This window comes from Trachemys scripta, chromosome 6 (genome assembly GCF_013100865.1).
Source record: "Trachemys scripta elegans isolate TJP31775 chromosome 6, CAS_Tse_1.0, whole genome shotgun sequence".
In the NCBI taxonomy this organism is placed as follows: Eukaryota; Metazoa; Chordata; order Testudines; family Emydidae; genus Trachemys; species Trachemys scripta.
In genome coordinates, this window is record NC_048303.1 from 13,198,328 (window position 1) to 13,216,882 (window position 18,555).

At 45.5% G+C, this 18,555-nt stretch overlaps 1 protein-coding gene across 1 annotated transcript; it reads left to right on the forward strand.

The window, feature by feature from the left end:
• The first annotated feature begins 2,937 nt into the window (after positions 1 to 2,937).
• On the forward strand, positions 2,938 to 18,113 carry LIPG (lipase G, endothelial type). Its single transcript, XM_034774479.1, has 11 exons — positions 2,938 to 3,036; positions 3,207 to 3,434; positions 5,577 to 5,773; positions 8,035 to 8,214; positions 9,391 to 9,502; positions 12,784 to 13,008; positions 13,485 to 13,727; positions 14,303 to 14,423; positions 15,140 to 15,358; positions 15,967 to 16,071; positions 17,688 to 18,113. Exons 2-11 carry the CDS (start codon positions 3,341 to 3,343, stop codon positions 17,707 to 17,709), a joined length of 1,518 nt encoding a protein of 505 aa, XP_034630370.1. The 5' UTR covers positions 2,938 to 3,036; positions 3,207 to 3,340; the 3' UTR covers positions 17,710 to 18,113.
• Positions 18,114 to 18,555: the final 442 nt, after the last annotated feature.

Below are 18,555 nucleotides of genomic sequence, written 5' to 3' on the forward strand. Positions count from 1 at the left end.
CTAAATGTGAGGCCACTTTTGACAAACTGGCCTTGCCTCAGGACACACAGCGAGTCAGTGGCAGAGCATGGAGTAGAAAATAGATCTCCTGGAAGGGCTTTAAATGGCGAGAGGGAACGGTTTGGAAAGTGCCTGTAAATGTCGAGAGTGTAACGATTTGGAAAGTGCCTAGGGGAGGCAATTCCGTGTGAAAGGTGGCATGGAAATAAACAGTGTTGGTTTTCCCAGTAGAATACACTCCCCCCACCTCAAAACTTAACTCCCTTCCTGTCTTTTCAGTGGGGAGCTCTACTCTGGGTTTATAGATGGAAGATAGGTCAATCCCCGCCTCTCAGGCCAGGGCTGAGATGAGGAGAGTAGACATTTCTCCAGCCCATTCAGGTTACTGAGGGGAGGGGTCACTGCAGATAGTATTTTTGGTCCATGCATTAATACTGTGTCCAAGCTCCTAACTTCAGAATTAGCCCCTCCAGCACAAGGCCCACATTCCATCTTCCACTGAGGCAGCCAGGAATTACTCTGCCGCAATTATTCCTCCTCCTTTCCCTCCATTCTCATATAGTCTTTGCTGTGGGAAAGCTAACTGCAGTGAATGGTGGTGGGATCCATGTGTAACCCTTCAGCCAGGTGGAGCCAGCAGCAACCAGGGCCGGGTTCAATATCTTGGGGTTCCTTTTCAACAATACAATACAGAACTGGCTCAAGCCCCCACTCAGTAACCTGGGGAAATTATTCACCACCTCTGGGTGCCTCTGAGAGGCAATACTTCCCCTCTTGCAAGCACAGAGTCTGAGTGTAGAAAAATAAACTTTTAATGAAAGGAGGGAAGTCACCCAGCATTAATTAGGGAAAATGCCACAAGCGGGATTCATAATCACAAAACCGTGAGCAAAACACCCATCCCAGAGTATGTTGGGCAGCATCTTTTGCCTCAGGTTCTTGAGTCCAACAACCAAAAGGGCCTTTAACCTGCCCCCACATTCTCCCTCCACCACATCCCACTCACAGTGGTTGTCCTTGGTCAGCGAAGACTCAGAGTTCAGAGCTGTATCTGCTGGAGTTCAACTCCCATGCTGTGGGGGTTGGAAGGGAGAAGGCACCTGGCTCGCTCTTCCATCTGAGCACTTGCTCTGGTGTCGCCACCCCACTCGTTGCTCTGACCCACTGGCAGGGTAACCCAACAACACAGCTCCTGTCTGCTCATACCTAGGCAGAGTGGGTGTGTTTATGTAAATACAGTCTGGTCCTGAGGTATTTTCCCTTCCCCAGCTCATCATTAGCTGTCAGGGGAGAGTTCATTCAGACCTTGCATACATACAGTTATTCCCCTCCTTCTGGAGCAATTCCAGTCTTGGACCAGCTAAAGCTCCCTTGCTGCAATTTAAGCCCATTGCTTCTTGTCCTATCCTCAGATGTTAAGGAGAATAATTTTTCTCTCTCCTCCTTGTAACAACCTTTTATGTACTTGAAAACTGTTATGTCCCCTCTCAGTCTTCTCTTCTCCGAACTAAGCGAACCCAATTTTTTTTCAATCTTCCCTCACAGGTCATGTTTTCTAGACCTTTAATCATTTTTGTTGCTCTTCTCTGGACTTTTACCAATTTGGCCACATCTTTCCTGAAATGTGGCATCCAGCACTGGACACAATGCTACAGTTGGTCTCAGTTAACAGTTCTGATCATCTTCACAGCTGCAGTCTAATAGCTACATGACGAAAGACTTCACAAGAACCAAACTATGTAGCAATGAATTAACATTCATGCTTTAGGGGATTTACTGCATTCTACATATTGCAGGTAGCATTTTAATAGTATAATTTTCTGCCAATATGTAGAATGCAGTAAATCCCCTAAAGCATGAATGCTACAGTTGAGGCCTAATCAGCGTGGAGTAGAACAGATTAATTACTTCTCATGCCTTGCTTACAACACTCCTGCTAATACATCCCAGAATGACATTTGCTTTTTTTGCAACAGTGTTACACTGTTGCGCTGTCTCATATTTACCTTGTGATCCGCTATGACCCCCAGCTCCCTTTCCGCAGCACTACTTCCTAGGCAGTCATTTCCCATTTAGTGTGTGTGCAACTGACTGTTCCTAAGTGGAGTACTTTGCATGTGTCCTTACTGAATTTCACCCTATTTTCTTCAGACCATGTCTCCAGTTTGTCCAGATCATTTTGAATGATAATCCTGTCCTCCAAAGCACTTGCAACCCCTCCCAGCTTGGCATAAATCGCCAACTTTATAAGTGTCCTCTCTATGCCATTAAATCATTGATGAAGACATTGAGCAGAACCGGACCCCCGACTGATCCCATGGTGACAGGTGCGCTTGGCATATGTAGACAGACATGGGGGCAATGGATCAGGAAGTAGCTGCCCTGGGGGTCGGGGGGGGGAGAGAGGGAGGAGAGAAGCAGGCAAGGGGTTGGGTGGAGAAGGCAGTGGCATGGGGGGAGAGGTAAGGGTGTTGCTGGGAGTCAGAAAGCAGCACTGTGGCAGGGAGGAAGCAGTAAAGCACCAGGGCTGGCTCAAGCAACTCTGGGACCCCGCAAAGCCACTCATTGGGCTGCAGCGCCCAAGTCTCCCTATGTATAAGTATAGAGTCTCCTTCTCCCCACGCCAGCCTCCTTTCCCAGAGCAGCTGCGGAAAGAAGGGCTCCCTCAGCCCCGCGGGGAAAGCAAGCGCCTCCCACACGCGGAGGAGCAGTCCCTGGAGGCGTCCTGTTACACAGGAGAAGGGGGGGACAACTGTGATGCGCCCCAGCCTATGAGCAAAGGAAAGATCCCGCTGCCACCCCCGGGCCCAGGACACCACGGGGCAGCTCGGGCCCCGCGTGGCTGCAAGTCTGTCAGCCGCCGCCAATGCCATGCGGCTCCCCAGTCGCTCTCCTGACTCGTTCCGCCGCTCGCCGGGGGCGGCCGGCTTCATTCAGAAGATTTGGAGCGCTGCCGCCTCGCGTCTGGGGAGGGTCTGACCAATCGGATCCCGCAGTCATGAATAAATTAGTCAAGCCCATCTGGCCATGGATCAGGTGACTCCCAATTCCCGACTTTAACAACTACCCCCCAGCCCTCCTCTTGGCAGGAGCAACGCTTCACCGGCAGCGCTAGGCGCCTTGCAGTTGCTCTTCTCGTTTTCTCCTTTTCTTTCTCTCTCCTCTCTCTCCTTTTTAACTTGCTACGTTCTCTCTCCTTCTTCTAGGGGAGGGATGCTAAGAAGCGCTGTGCCTCTGTCACCCCAGCTCTGATTGGAATACGGCCAGCAGCAGTGAAAGAGAAAAGACACCCCCCCCCACACACACACACAAAAAGAAGAGATCCTGACTTGTTTAAGCAATGAGAAGCTCTGCTTTCCTGCTGTGCATTGGAATCGTATATTGCATTGCCGCGAGGGACTCCGCACCGGTTGCAAAGGAAGAACTGCTGAAAGGTAATTTACACCAGAATTTAGTGTAAGGATCGGTGCAACAGTTGTTTCATTGACTTAACGCATGGATTAGGCATAAAACTACAGTCAGAGTCCACAAAAAGAACAGGAGTACTTGTGGCACTTTAGAGACTAACAGATTTATTAGAGCATAAGCTTTCGTGGGCTACAGCCCACTTCTTCCGATGCATATAGTTAGTATATGCATATTTGTTAGTCTCTAAGGTGCCACAAGTACTCCTGTTCTTTTTGCGGTTACAGAGTAACACGGCTGCTACTCTGAAACCAGTCAGATTCCAGTCATTTATGTGCCCCACTTATAACTCCATATTGATTTTAACTTATTCTTGTCTATGCTCCTTTGGTTGTTACAGTACCTACTTTCATATTTTTTTGTATGGTTATTAAATATGCTGGTATTGTAAAAATAAAGTTCATATAAATTTAGTTTAACATAATGGTTTAGTTCAGGTGGATTTCTCCACCTGAGACAACAGTCTTGATTAATAGATACATACGAGGCACTAAAGTTTCAGATTTAAGGGGATAACTGCTGGGAGAGGTTGCTCTATTACTGTAATAGCAAACATCTTAAGAGAAAACTTGCTGTGTGATTTCTTTTGAAGTATTTGACAAGACTAGTGTGTAGAAAGCTGGTACATGCATCATACAGTGTAGGCATGGGGTAGGAAATAGAAGTAGCCTTTCTCAGCTGAACGGGTAGACGAGCTAATGCTCTAGGAATGTATGAAAGTTCCCCCTAAACATTAGAAATATTTTATTCACTCTACAAGCTTTAAGGCATAAGCAATAATTCTCTAGCACCCCTAACTAACTGTCACTTCTTTCTTTGGAAGCCTGGATGCAGGAAACCTGTTAGATATTCTCACATACACACATTTGCATAGCTAGTTTTGCTCACGTGTTCTCATGAGCTGCGGAGTCCTGCTGTTTTCTGTAACATGACAGAGACAAGGAAAATGGCATGTTGAGGTGATCAAGACACACCTAATCTCATGTTAACGTGTGCTTGATCCTACGTGTTAGCTGTAAGATGCTAGTAAAGGCATAGAGATCTAAAGCAGGTGTACTTCCACTGAAGTCACAGGAGTGGCATGAGGGCTGGATTTCCTTTCCGTTTATAAAAGTTGCACTTACAGTAAGACTAGACACCAATTTTGAAATGAAATTAAACTGATTCAGTGTCAAATATAGCACTTGCTGCTCCACAAAAACCCAGCTGTTAATCACCCCCTGCCTCCACTTCAAGTTCAGATGGGAAGGTGAAAGGCAAATTCTGTAACTAACCCTTTCTCAGAACTACTATCAAAGTCAGTGGGGATTTTGTGCTAATAAGGGCTGTAGCATTTTCCATGGATAATTAGATTTTGGAAGGTCAATAAATTTTGGCCATGCTCTTGAAAGCCAATCAACATTATCTACTCTGCATAACTGACTTACACTAATTAAACGGACAGCACAGTATCCCCCCATGGCATCCTTCTGGACACCTCCCCTCCCCCCTGTAATGTCTGTGAATTCCAAACCAAACTACTGTGGCTAGCAGACTGAAGTGACTGGGCAGCTCACCAATCTGTAATCAGGATAGTTTGCCATACTGTGTAGGAGACCCTGGGTGAAGTTCAATTACAGCAAAGTGGCTGAAGTCCCAATCTTCCATTAAAGAAGCCCCAGGCCTCAGAAAACTTTGGATATTACCGAGAAACCTGTTTTCCAAAACTTTAGAAGAACATGGCATGAAGCCGGGATGCAGGATAAATAGGGGGATGTAGTGTCTGACTTTGAATCACTTGCAGAGGATGTAGACAAGGGCATTTAAGGAAGTTGAGGTATCCTCCCTATGCAGCTGTCTCTGAAACTACATGCCAGCTGGTATCTTTTAGAGGTATCTTTAGAAGTACTGTATTGTGTAAGCCAGAAAATCACCTCCCCTTCTTCAAATTGAAGAAGTGGAGAATCTGATTTCCCATCTCCCGGCCTTCATTTGATACCAAAAGGGCAGCCAACAAACTCTTAAAATACTCCTACGTCTCTGTGTTTAAAAAATCAAACCCTACTTTGCACTTACTTTGTTGAATCAGACCAAAAAAGTAGTAACCATGCACCCTGCTGATCTGTCTCCAGATGACACTATTGCTGAGCTGCTGAAGAAAGAAAAAGAACTTGCACAGGCTCAAAAACTACAAGTGAAGTTTAATCTTCGCTCCTCCACAGTTCCAGGGGGCGAAGGCTGCTTTCTCTCCATAGGCCAAGACAAATGTTTAGAGGACTGCAAATTCAATTTGACAGCTAAAACCTTCTTTATTATTCATGGATGGACAGTGAGTATGGGGAATTCTGTGTAGCTCTAGGCACTACTTAGTTTTCTTTGTGCTCTTTAACTGGGCACCACAAATGGCTCTAACAATATTATTTGGTATGCTTGAGTTTCCATGCATGTGTCTGTGTCTAGAACAGAGGTGACCCCTAGAAGGGGTGTGTGGGGGGTCAGAGGCAGATTAAGATTTATTGGGGTCCTGGGCACAAAGAACATTTGGGCCCCTCCACATTTCCTCCCCCTTCCTGCCACGGGTCCTGTCCCCTGCTCACTCCCTTCCCGCAAGGCCCCGCCCCCGGCCTGGCTGGAAGCTGGGGCCGGGGTAAGAGCTGCCCAGGGAGCCCAGGCTATTATGGGGAGCCCTTGACCTTTCACCTTCCCATGGGTGGCAGGGACACAGGCCGGGGGCTCCCAGGCACCTCAGCCCCCTGCCCAGGGAAGATGGAGGGCTCTGGGTTCCCCACAGCAGCCCAGGCTCCCTGGGCAGCTCTTATCACAGCCTAGGGTGGTGGCCCCCAAACTGTGGGGTGTGTCCCCTTAGACAGTCACAGAGGAACATTCGGGGGGGTACAGTGAGGCTGGGGGAGGCGCAGTGGGGCTTGGCTCAGCCCCCAAAGGGGAGGGGTGGGAGCGCCACCCAGCCCTGCTCTGCCCCCAGCTCCACTCTGGCCCCACCCCAACCCCAGCTATGGCTCCGTTCCCAGCTGCGGCTCCGCTTCTGGCTGCGCCCCAGCCAGACCTCTGGCCATGCTGCTGACCGCGGCCTCACTCCCAGCTCCTGACCGCAGCTCCTGGCCTCAGCTTCGGGGCGGGGGAGAGGGGCATGGACCATGGACGGGGAGGAGGGGGACGACCGGAAAAGTTTGGGGACCCCTGGCCCAGGGTGACTATATGTCTTGTTTTGGTCCTGGGTGTCCCAACTTTTTTGGCAAAATTGGGCATTTGTCCCTCCCCCTTTGCTCTTGCCAACTGATCACCAGTTGGCAAGACCAAAGGGGACAAATGCCCAGTTTTTCCCCAAAAAGGGGCTACGAGAATGGGGGTGACCAGCAGGATCAGGCCAGCCGCCGAGTGGGACAAGGGGGCCTTGGATGAGCGGCTCGGGATATCTCTGTATGGCGGGAGGGGCTCAGGCAGCTCCAAGCTGGGGGGAGTAGCAGAAGAGGGAGGAATATACTCTCTACCATAGGCTCCTCTTCTGGCCTGGCCTGGCCTCGGGAGGGGAGGGGGAAGCAGAGGAGCTGTGGGGGGAAGAAAGTGCCAGCGCTCCTGCGTGGCCTCCAAATTGGCCAGGGCACCCTGGGCCTGTGCTGTAATCTGCCACTGCAAGTGCCCCCCCAGATTGGCCTTCTGAGGATGGGGAGGGAGAGGGGCTCCCCCCAACATGTTCAGACGCTCTCCCCGGCAGCCAGGTGGCAAGCGGAAGGGAGCTGCTTCTGCATGAGAGAGCCTGGCTTGGAGGCAGTGGCGGCTCACTCCTTGCCCAGGCTCGGCTGCCGGGGACAAGAGCTGAGCGAGCCGGAAACATGCCAGGGCGGAAAGGGGCTCTGGCTTGCTTGGCCCTTGTCCCCGGCAGCCAAGCCCGGGCAGGGAGTGAGCCATCGCTGCTTCCCAGCCAGGCTCTGTGCCAGGGAGAGCAGCCAAACGTGCGGGGGGTGGGGTGAGGAGGTGCAGGGAGAGAAGGACAGAGGCCCTTCCTCCCCCCACAAATAACGTGGGGCGGGGAGAGCTCCATGACCCAGGCTGGGGGGAAGGTGGTGTCACTGGGCAGAGGAGATGTGGGGCAGTCATGTGTCCTCCCCTTTAGATTGTGCCCTTCCCCCACCAGTATGCGGAGGCACAAGTCGTCTCTGGTGTAGAATATACAGGATACTGTACTTTTTGTGTTCTGTACTGTGCAACCTCCTACTCCTTATGCTTGAAGGCATAATTTGAGGTAGTGATGCAATGTTGCTAGCACTTATAAGAACTCTGCAAAATCATACTGACCTGCCCGTGTCTTTTATTCTCATTTTACATTTGTGCCACATGAAGCTGACCAAAGAAATCAAACTTTCTAAATGAAAGCGTGGAGACATTGTTCAAAAGCAGACTTCCTTTTATAGAGGTAGTAGCAAAGTGCGGGATACAAGCACTGGTGCCTAACGAAAGCTGGAACTGTAAAAAGTTGACCATGTAAATTTTAAAGCGTATAAGGCTAACCTAATGGCATGTGTGTGTCCAGCTTTCTATGAGCAGGAAGAACTAATATATTCTCTCTTGTAGATGAGTGGCATGTTTGAAACCTGGCTGGAAAGCCTGGTGGCCGCTCTTCAGGAGCGAGAGAAGGATGCTAATGTGGTGGTGGTAGACTGGCTTGGACTTGCCCATCAGCTCTATACTGATGCTGTGAACAACACAAAGGTGGTTGGAAAGGCCGTTGCAAGGGTGCTCAACTGGTTACAGGTAAAACTTGTAATAATGGCCCCTGTGTTGTAGTGTACCATATCATTCAGTTTGCACACGGGAACAGAACGTTCTAGCACTTCCAGAATGTGAAAGATGGTGGTGTAATTCTTGTCCTCAGTTCAGCGGCACGGTCAAGCACCAAGATGTGCCAAATTCAAACCTTGTGTAAGCATGAGGAACTCTTAAGCGATTCTGTTCCTGCTTTAGTGAAGATACATCTGCTTGCATTAGGATTGGAGTTCCGGTCAATGGGATGACCTTATCTAATGCTACAGACAAGAGCAGATACACAGTGCTTACTGAATTTAAAGTTTAGACCCTTCACTTGATGAAAACTAAGGCCCAAGTGTTCAAGCGGTGACCAGTGATTTGAGTGCCTCCATTTGTGGATGTCCAGATTGGGCATGTGTTCAGAGGTGCTGAGCAACAGTGCTGGAACAGGGGGAGGGGGGCATTTTTTAACATGGGTGTAGTTTAGGGGGCGGGGGGCAGTATTGCCCTCCAAACTGAGCTGATCCCCACCACAAAGCACAGCCCCTGCCAGTGCCTCTCCACGCCTGCCCGAGGCTTGCTGTTTGGGGGGTGCAATGCTGCCCCCTGCCCTCCCCAAACTATGCCCATGTTAAAAAGTGACGGGCATGGCCCTCTGGCCCCCCGCGTTCCAGTGCCGGTGGGCCCTCCCCACTTCTACAAATGTTCCAGTGCCCTTGGTGCTGAGTACCTGCAGAACTAATTGACTTCAGTTGGAATTTGGGTGCTCAGACCTCTGAAAAATCAGGCTCAAGATGTCAAGTTAGGCATCCAAAAATCAGTACAATTTCTGGAAAAAACAAACCAAACTGCTAATGCTGCTACTAAGTTACTAAACCTGTAGGGCTACAAAGCAAAACTCTGAATGCACTGAAGCCCAGACTCATCACTCCAGATAATTTTTTCAAAGCATACCTTTACTGTGACTGAAGGCTAGAAACCAGAAGGGACTGACTAGTCTCCAAACTACTGAATCATCTTGCCAGTGTCTTGAGAAAACATAACAGTTGGAGGTATGATCCAAAACCACTTTTACACTGGGGATGTGTAGACCTGAACTTTCCAGTTTGAGTCCCTCTGCTAGATCGGAGTTATCAACTGTCTTGAAAATATGAACAAACTTAATTATTTCTACACTTGCAGGAAAAGCAGAACCTCCTGTTTGAGAACGTCCACTTAATTGGGTACAGTCTTGGTGCCCATGCTGCTGGATATGCTGGTAACTATGCACACGGAACAATAGGCAGAATTACAGGTAAGGCTGTCCTAAAACTACTACAATGCAATACTTTCGTCGTCTCCTGCAATGTTAATGGGATTGTCAGAACCTCAAAATCCTAACTGCTTTGTTGAGATGTCTTACTCTGGGGTTAGTCATAATTAAAGTATCCAACTTTTCTTTTGTAATTCTCCAGTCAGACACTCCTCACTGATGGTTTTTCTTGCATCTTAAGGATATTAAACAAAGACGATTGCTCCAATTCTACCTCCCACATATTGCCAAAAAAAACCCAAACCCTCGGTGGATTTTTATTAATCCTGACACTTTCTCATGAAAGTGAGACTGCTGGCACAGACTAGCATCAGGTCTCACCTAGGTGTGCAAGCTAAACTCTGATTCACTCAAATGCCCTCAGACACATCCCTGCTATCAAAATTCTAAATCTCGGAGTAGACATGGCTTTCAAGCCAGCCTAAGCGAGAGAGCCATTTGCTTCCCTTTTGGCCAACATCAGATTTTAAACTCTGCCCTTCCTTTGTGAAGAGCTACCGTGTCCCTCCATAACTTGCTTCCTAGTAAAGTGCCATTGGTTCAGAAAGCCAGTACTCTAAAGAGAAACTTTCATCTTTCCATGTGGAATGATTTGGATCTTGTACAGATTATTGTGGTGAACAGAACATTGTTCTGATTGTACAGAACATGGTGGGGAGGAACGCATTGAGAACAGGACGTTCCCCGCAATAAAGTGTATAGCTTAATTACCTGCTACAGTAGGGATAAGATATGCATCTCCCCATAAACACTCGCAACAAAGCCAATATAAATGACAGGGGAAAGCAGGTAATACCACCATTTGAATAAACTAGTACTTAAAGTTAATAAACAGTGGAAATTTACATTTCCACCTGGTGAACTCCAATTGTCAGTAGTCCTCAATTAAGAGACAACTAGGTTAATTTTTATTAGATAAGGCAAAATAGGGGAGTGGGTAGTAGCGGCTTATAACTAGGGTCCTACCAAATTCATGGCTATGAAAAACATGTCTTGGACTGTGAAATCTGGTCTTTTGTGTGCATTTACCGTATACTATGAAGATTTCACAGGGGAGGACTGGTGTTTCTCAAGTTGGGGGGTCCTGACCCAAAACAGAGTACCCTTACTTCTGCGCTGCCTTCAAAGCTGGGTGGTCAGAGAGCGGCGGCTGTTGGCTGGGCGCCCAGGTCTGAAGGCAGCACCCTGCCAGCTGCAGCACAGACGTAAGGATGGCAAAACCATACCATGCCACCCTTACTTCTGCGCTGCTGCCTTCAGAGCTGGGTGGCCAGAGAGTGGCGGCTGCTAACGAGGGCCCAGCTCTGCAGGCAGCGGCGCAGAAGTAAGGATAGCAGTACTGCAACCCCCCCCACCCCAATAACCGTGCGGAACCCCACCCCCCAATCCTTTTTGGGTCAGGACCCTTACAATTCCAACACTGAAATTTCAGATTTAAATAGCTGAACTCATGACATTAACGACTTTTTAAATCCGCTGACCATGAAATTGACTAAAATGGACTGTGAATTTGGTAGGGCCCTATTTATAACCAGGTCCCTCACGTTAAAAATTGCTAAAGTGCAGGATGGTTCAGACAAAACATTCTGGTTTTGACCCATCTTTAGTTCTTAGTCTTAGCCAGCTACTCTTGTCTAGACCTTATTACCATAAAGAAACTTCCTATTGTCCGAGGTATCAATATGGAATTACTAATAGGAATTTGGATCCCTTGAACACTGGGAAAGGTCAATCATTCAGATTTTCTTCACTACCTCTCTCTCTTCTTCCCCACCAGTCTCTCCTCGGCCAATTTACCATCTGCAGTGGTTCCTCTCCCCTATAGAAATTCATGCTTCATAGACTGTCTCCTGTGCCCCTCCCATACTAATGAACCTGTCTCCAAGTCACATGTCTTATGCCCCTACATGAAAATCTCAACTAACACACCTACCCCTAGAAGTTACCTTGTGTTGGAGTTACGATTTATGCAGGGTATTACTACAATGCTAATTTAACCATAAATTCCTTTATTAAATCCAAAGGCCAAATGGTATTTATACAATTGCTGTAAACATGCCTAAATAAGTTATTACATCCAAACAGTAACGAAATATTGATAAGCATTTGATCAAGATACTACACCAGGCTAAACCTTAAATCCATATTGGTTGGCTCCGATGTGGTCAGGCAGGTATTCGCAATGAACCCTTTAAGAGTTTACTTTTTTATACCCTTTAACAAGAGATGTCATTGCCAATTATTGACGTCAGCTAAAAACAAATTTGAGACCGTTTACCCTCATTTCCAGTCTCAGTCCAGATAAGATTTACAACCACCTTTCTCCAAGGCTATTCCTCTCCTCCTCCTTTCTGACAAACATTTTTTTTTTCTGTTGCACCTGGGCTCACATAGGCCCTAATTTTTGAGATAACACTGGTATATGGGGTGGGAAGATCCACGTTGGCTCATTTTAAGACAGAGAATCTGTCTTATTTAAAACCATCTGCAGTCATCGCTATCAGTCAGAGACCTTCTTTTTAGAAACTTCCCTTATTTCATTAGTTACTTTGTGCACCTGCCACCCTCCCTACTTATAACTCGTTACTTTCAAGGCCTTTCTCTTAGTTGCTAGTTAGGGCCTTTCTTTACAACACATTTCTTTAACCAAATTTAAGCTTAACTTTAATCCTCTAGTTTTATATCCATTCTACACCATGTGAAGGGATAGGGTAAAGGCCTTCACTTGTTCAATCCACTGCTCACTCACTCAACTCCTATTGAAGTTCAGATTTAGCCCTGAATACTTAAGCAGTAAGACTGACGCATTTCAGAACTGTATCAACACAAACGTCCTCCTTTCATGACATGAATAATGGCTAAACATAAATGACCAGCTTTCTCTCCTGGTGATCAGACACCTCGTGGTGGTACCTGCTCTGGTGTGCCACACCATTGGATCCCTCTAATACAGACTCACAAGTGCCTAGTGGCTGGAGTGTCCAGCACCATGGAGACTTCACAATTTTTTTTTTTTTTTTGGACTTTTGTTCTTTGCATCACAGCTTCTAACAGCAGCAGTTTTGAAGAAATGTCCCTTAATAACTTGAAGATTCCAAATACTAATGCACACTCTCACTCCATGTGACATTGATTGAATGAAAACTTGATACTTGGTTTTCTAGATTGTACTCTGTGGGGTAGGGTCTGGTTGTGTCACACTCTGCTAGGAAAGTACCTAGCAGATTTTTTGCTGCTGCTGTATTGTGTGCTCTGCTTAACAGGCTTGGATCCAGCTGGCCCTATGTTTGAAGGAGCTGATCCTCACAGACGTCTCTCCCCTGATGATGCAGACTTTGTGGACGTTCTTCATACGTTTACGAAGGAAACACTGGGTGTCAGCATTGGGATCCAGATGCCTGTGGGTCACATTGACGTCTATCCCAACGGGGGAGATTTCCAGCCTGGTTGTGGATTAAGTGATGTTTTGGGAGCAATCGCATATGGGAGTAAGTTCTTATTTTTTCCTATTTAATAATTGATGGGGGGGAAGAGAAGAGACACCCACCTTACATAGGCAGGTGTATTGGAATAATAGTTACAACCTAACAAGAGGTAGTTCTCCATCTAAGCTGTCTTTAGACTGCCCTCTCCTCTTGAAATCAGTAAATCTGGTAAGTCTGGTGTTAATCATCATGAACTGAAAGATGAATTTTTACTCCAGGCCACATTATACTGGCTCTGAAGTCTTGCCTTCCATCTCCGCAGCTAAATGTGTTTGAACAAAAGTCTGTCAGCTTTAAATGTAGTGTATTAACATCTCGTTGTTTTTCACTGAAAAGTGGTTTTGGTCAGACTTAACTTTTGTGTTGAACTACAATTAATCTAACTCACTAATTTGTGCAGCAGATTGTAGGTGTTGGGGTGGTGAATGCTAAATTGCTGAAGTCTATCTTTCCCCCCACAACTTTCTCTATTGAGCTAGATATTGGGGATGTTGTTAGATGTGAACATGAACGAGCTGTACACCTCTTCGTGGACTCCCTTGTGAACCAAGATAAGCAGAGCTTCGCCTTTCAGTGCACCGACTCCAGTCGTTTCAAGAAGGGAATCTGCCTGAGCTGTCGAAAGAACCGCTGCAATAGCATTGGCTACAATGCCAAGAAAATGAGGAACAAAAGGAACAGCAAGATGTACTTGAAAACCAGAGCGGATATGCCTTACCGAGGTAACGTTTTTTTAAGCTACTGGGTACATAACTTTAGAGAGGACATAATATTTTTGTCAGAGAGATGAGTGGGTTATCTGCCTCTGTTTCAGAATGCTTGAATTCAGATTTAGAATTTGGAGGGCTTAGCAGAACCCAAAATAGAACAGATGTGTAGCAGATAGTGACAATAAAAGCAACTTTCACTAATACACATATGCTTCAGGGTAGTAAGACAGCAACGTTTAGTATTAAGGAAGAACGTTCAAGCTCCACCTCCCCACTAAAACAAATGTTTCCCCGACTACTTCTATAAGAGGACTCTTTCAACAGTGTTCCTCTGTGTGGGGATGGTAAAAGATTGCTATGATTCTGCTGCAACACAAGGCTCAGGGAGTACTCGAAGAGTAGAATGGTCCTAGAGTTCCATCTGTGGCTGAGTAATTATCAGCTTTCTAATCTGAGCTAAGGCTCATAGGTACTTGTATGGGTGATCTTGTCTCTGCCAACAGACACCATCTTGCAAACCATGACTTGTCATGGAATAAACGATGCCCTCTATTCACAAACTGGGCTCTGTGCTTGTCTCTCTTCAGTTTACCATTATCAGATGAAAATGCACATCTTCAGCTACAAAAGCTTAGGAGAAACAGAACCCACCTTCTCAGTTACCCTTCATGGTACCAATGGCGAGTCTCAACCCCTCTCTCTGGAAATGTAAGTGGAGTACAATTGACTCATCTCCCTATTTTGATGAGGACAGTGGGAAGGACTCATGGGACTAGAAGCAATAGTTAACAATAAAAGTAGAATTGAGAGAGAATTATTGCTATTGTTGCAGTTGACTCTAATATCCAAAGATCTGCTGAATGATGGTAAAGCAGCAACCTAATTAGTGCCAGATGTTATTCTTGGGGAGATGAACAGCCATGTAGGAGACAGTAGATACACCCTGGGCTGTAAGGGGTAATGTGCCTTGTTTCCACTTTTCTTTTCCCCACCACCAATCTTACCAAAGACCTTCCCTCTGCCTTGCATGATGGAGGATTTTTATTTGGTTTAAAAGCATCCCCCTATAGTTTGTTCTTGGCAAAAAGCATTCCTCATCCAGGAGGATTACAAAAGGGGTGTATGGTTCCTTCACATCATCCTTCTGGAGGAGTAAGTAAATTGTAACTGCATGTTGCCTTAGGAGGGATGGAAAAAATGGAGGAGCCAAATATGAGACACCCCACAAGGATAACACTAAACCAGATAGCCAGAGTCACTTTCTTTAATCAAACCAGTAACAAACTAGAACCATGATCTTCAACTTCCTGTGTAGAATGCTTGATACTCTCTCAAACTCTTCTTTTCCCAACACAAGTGTTTGAGAAGTACAATAAGTTGCTTCATTAATGAGGAAGAATACTGAGTTTCTGCCTATTTTTCAGACTTGAGCAAATTGGCCTGAATTCTACCTGCCCCTTCCTGGTCTATACTGAAGAAGACATTGGTGACCTCTTAAGGATCAAGCTCACCTGGGAAGGATCATCTCAGTCTTGGTACAACCTGTGGAGAGAGCTCAAAAGTTACTGGTTCCGATCTGATAAATCTTCCAAGGAGCTGCAGATCAGACGTATACGTGTGAAGTCTGGGGAAACTCAACAGAAGTGAGTAGAGCAGTAGTTCTTTAGGGAACACTCGTGACTTGGTGTGAGCTTGAGACTTCTGAATCAAGAGTGTTCAGATGTGTCAAAGACCGCAAGAAAAGTAACTAATTGCTGCTTAGTGAGGGAACTTTGATGGTTCAAGCAATGCCTCTGTTAGATGGCACCCTGTAGCATGGCTTACAGTGGTGACTTCCTGATGCTGCTTGTTAGAGAACAGGCTTTCTGTGAAGCTAATGAATTCAGAAGAATGTACATGCCATGTCAAGGACTTGGCTTCTTACTGCCCCTTACATTACCTGTAAAGCACTAAACTAGAGAAGGAAACTAATTATTTTGAATGCCATTCAATAGCAGACTGATCACTGTTAAAACTAATACTCTAGAAGGGAGTGGTGCAACAGCGTTCTTGAAATAGAAATGGCCCAAATCCAACAAGAATTGCCTTCCTGGTAGTGAACAGTGCTAGAACTCTAGCTGACCCCTTCTCTGACTCTAGAAAAGAATGATGGCTATGTGTTCCATTTAGAAACTACTTTCCAAAGTGTATAAATAACTTGCATCAGTTTGTATGTGTAATGTCTCCATGGCTTCTGACCTTTTCCTTTCAGGTTAACTTTCTGTGCAGAGGATCTTCAGCTGACCAACATATCTCCTGGTAAAGATCTTTGGTTTGTGAAATGTAGAGATGGATGGCCAACAAAAAACCGAACAAGGTAGGGTTTAATTAAATGCTTACCTTTTGAAATCCTATTGTCTAAGGCATTAGGCTATGTATAATGAGGACAAGTATAACCAGATTGACACTAAAATTTCAGTAAGTGGGGAGAAGTTTGAAACAGATGTTCTTACAGTCTTGAGCAAGAAAGCTTAATAAAACTCAGTGGACTCCTAATTACTAAAGGTGTGTTAATGAGAACTCAGCTGGCCCATTTAGGGCTATATAACCCCTTCTACAAAAGAGGTACTCTAAACTCTAGTGCACCCTCCTGATCAATTAGGATTGCTACTGCAGTGTGCCTTTAAATCCATCAAGTGTTAAGTAGTGAGGATTTGATGACTCCAACTATCCTATGTTTAAAAAAAAAAAAAGGGTTCAAATTTGTTCTAGATACACTAGAGGTGAACTTGGTCTAGCATCTCTTGGCCTTAGTTCAAACTGTAAAAGAAGAGTCTGTCCAACACTAACATTTTGCATTTTGATTAAAGCTTTTGCAAACACTGTAACAAAGCCCCGTGTAAAAAGTTTGCTTACAGTTGCCTCAGATGGCAGATTTCTGTCTTTGAGCAATCTCAGATGGTATCTAGTGCCAGATTTGACAGAAATAGTGAATTGCCCTTAGTGTTGCTACTGTGTGTATTAAGAATTTCACAAATGAAATTGTGCAAAGTCCAATATAAAATTCTCATGGGAAAAGAACTGGAGAATGTGCTAGCTGAAACACATACCCAGAGCTATCCCAGAAGGTACAAAGGCAGGCTGCAGTAATGCACTTCCCAGTAATGCCTACATGGCAAACCCTGCTCTTCCTCATGGTGTAAGTTCACTCCTGGAATTACTGCTTTGGGGCTGGAACCTACCACCCTTCCTCATGTGATGTAGTAGCTTACTTGACAAGTAAGCAGATGGAATATTAATGGATGGGCAAGAGTCTGGCCCTCAGGATATATCTACATTGCAATTAAACACCTGTGGCTGGCCCATGTCAGCTGACTTGGGTTTATGGGGCTTGGGCTAAAGGGCTGTTTAACTGTGAGGTAGACATTCAAGTTTGGGCTGGAGCCTGGGCTCTGGGACCCTGCAAGGGGGAAGGTCCCAGCCTTGTCTGAATGTCGACACCACAATTAAACAGCTCCTTAGCCTGAGTCAGTTGATATGGGCTAGCCACAGGTGTTTAATTGCAATGTAGATATACCCTCAGTGAGTTGGAGTTAGATAGATTTGTAGGTCAATGTATCAATCCATCCTTGAATACAATTGAATGTGCAGGCTCTAGAGTCAAAGATCTTAAACATATAGTTTGTCTGTTAGTAATTACCTTTTTGCCTTGCGTCGCAGCCATCTGCAAGTTTGTCTAAATGCATGTTACACTTGGTACAAGTTGGAGTTCCCATAAAAGGTTCCAGCTCTCTGAAAGTTATTGTAGGAAAAGGTTCCAAATAGGACAAAATACTAAACTGCACCTAGTCTTCAGCCTGTCTCACCGGTCCATGGTTTGCTTTCTTACTAACCCGTATGTTACAATTTTGAACTTAAAAATAAAAAAAAGCAACCTTTGCATTTTACCAGGTATTTCTTCCTATCATCCAGTTCTCCCCTTTCTTTCCTTAGATCAGCTTTGAATCTGCACTGAAGGTTTTTCTGAAGACTTGCACAAAAGGACCTAACTATCCAAAACATATGAGAAGACTATTGCAGAAAATTACATAGGTGGAGAGACATTTATGCAGTTTGTCTTAGTACCACTTACTATTCAGGACAGAAAACTCTGTCTTGAACTGATGCAGGCAATATTTCTGGTGAGGAGTGATCCATATGCATTCAGTTGCTGTCCTAGAATAACTTATTAAAATTACTAAACTCATCTTACTTAGGGGAGTCTGGTTTATGTGCATTAACCTACTTTTCCTGATCGGTGGTATGCTCTGCATAGTCTATTCCCAATTGTCCCAGTAAATTGGAACTATCAACAAAGTTGAGATAAATCTGTGCCTTGGTTCTAGTCTATGTGCCATAGAAGTCAAGGGGAAATTGTATTCAGCTATTCTGATCAGATAAATCAAAGCTACTGAGAACGCATGACCATGTCTGTATAGCTTAGGGGGACTACAGAATCTAAAATTGCACTAGATGATGTGGAAGAAGGGGTAGACCAAACCAGCAAAGGGTAAAAAGTCTAAGGTAGTCTCTCCTCTAACTTCCATCTTCTCTCCATCTGTCCTTTGCTTTTCCTAGAGACCATTACTGTAGATCTGCTGGATAGTGTAGTACACATGGCTAATCTTGTAAAAAAAAGTCCAATACTCCACCCCACTCTGTTCTATAGAGAAAGCAGATCCAAATATGTACTGAAGTTATTGGCAGCTACTTTCCTTCAAAATGTTTGTTCTGATAAATGTCAGTATTTTATTTCAACAAGGACTATCCAGTACTTGCTTCATGCAGATTGTATCCTGAAGAATATAGAAGGGCAACAGCC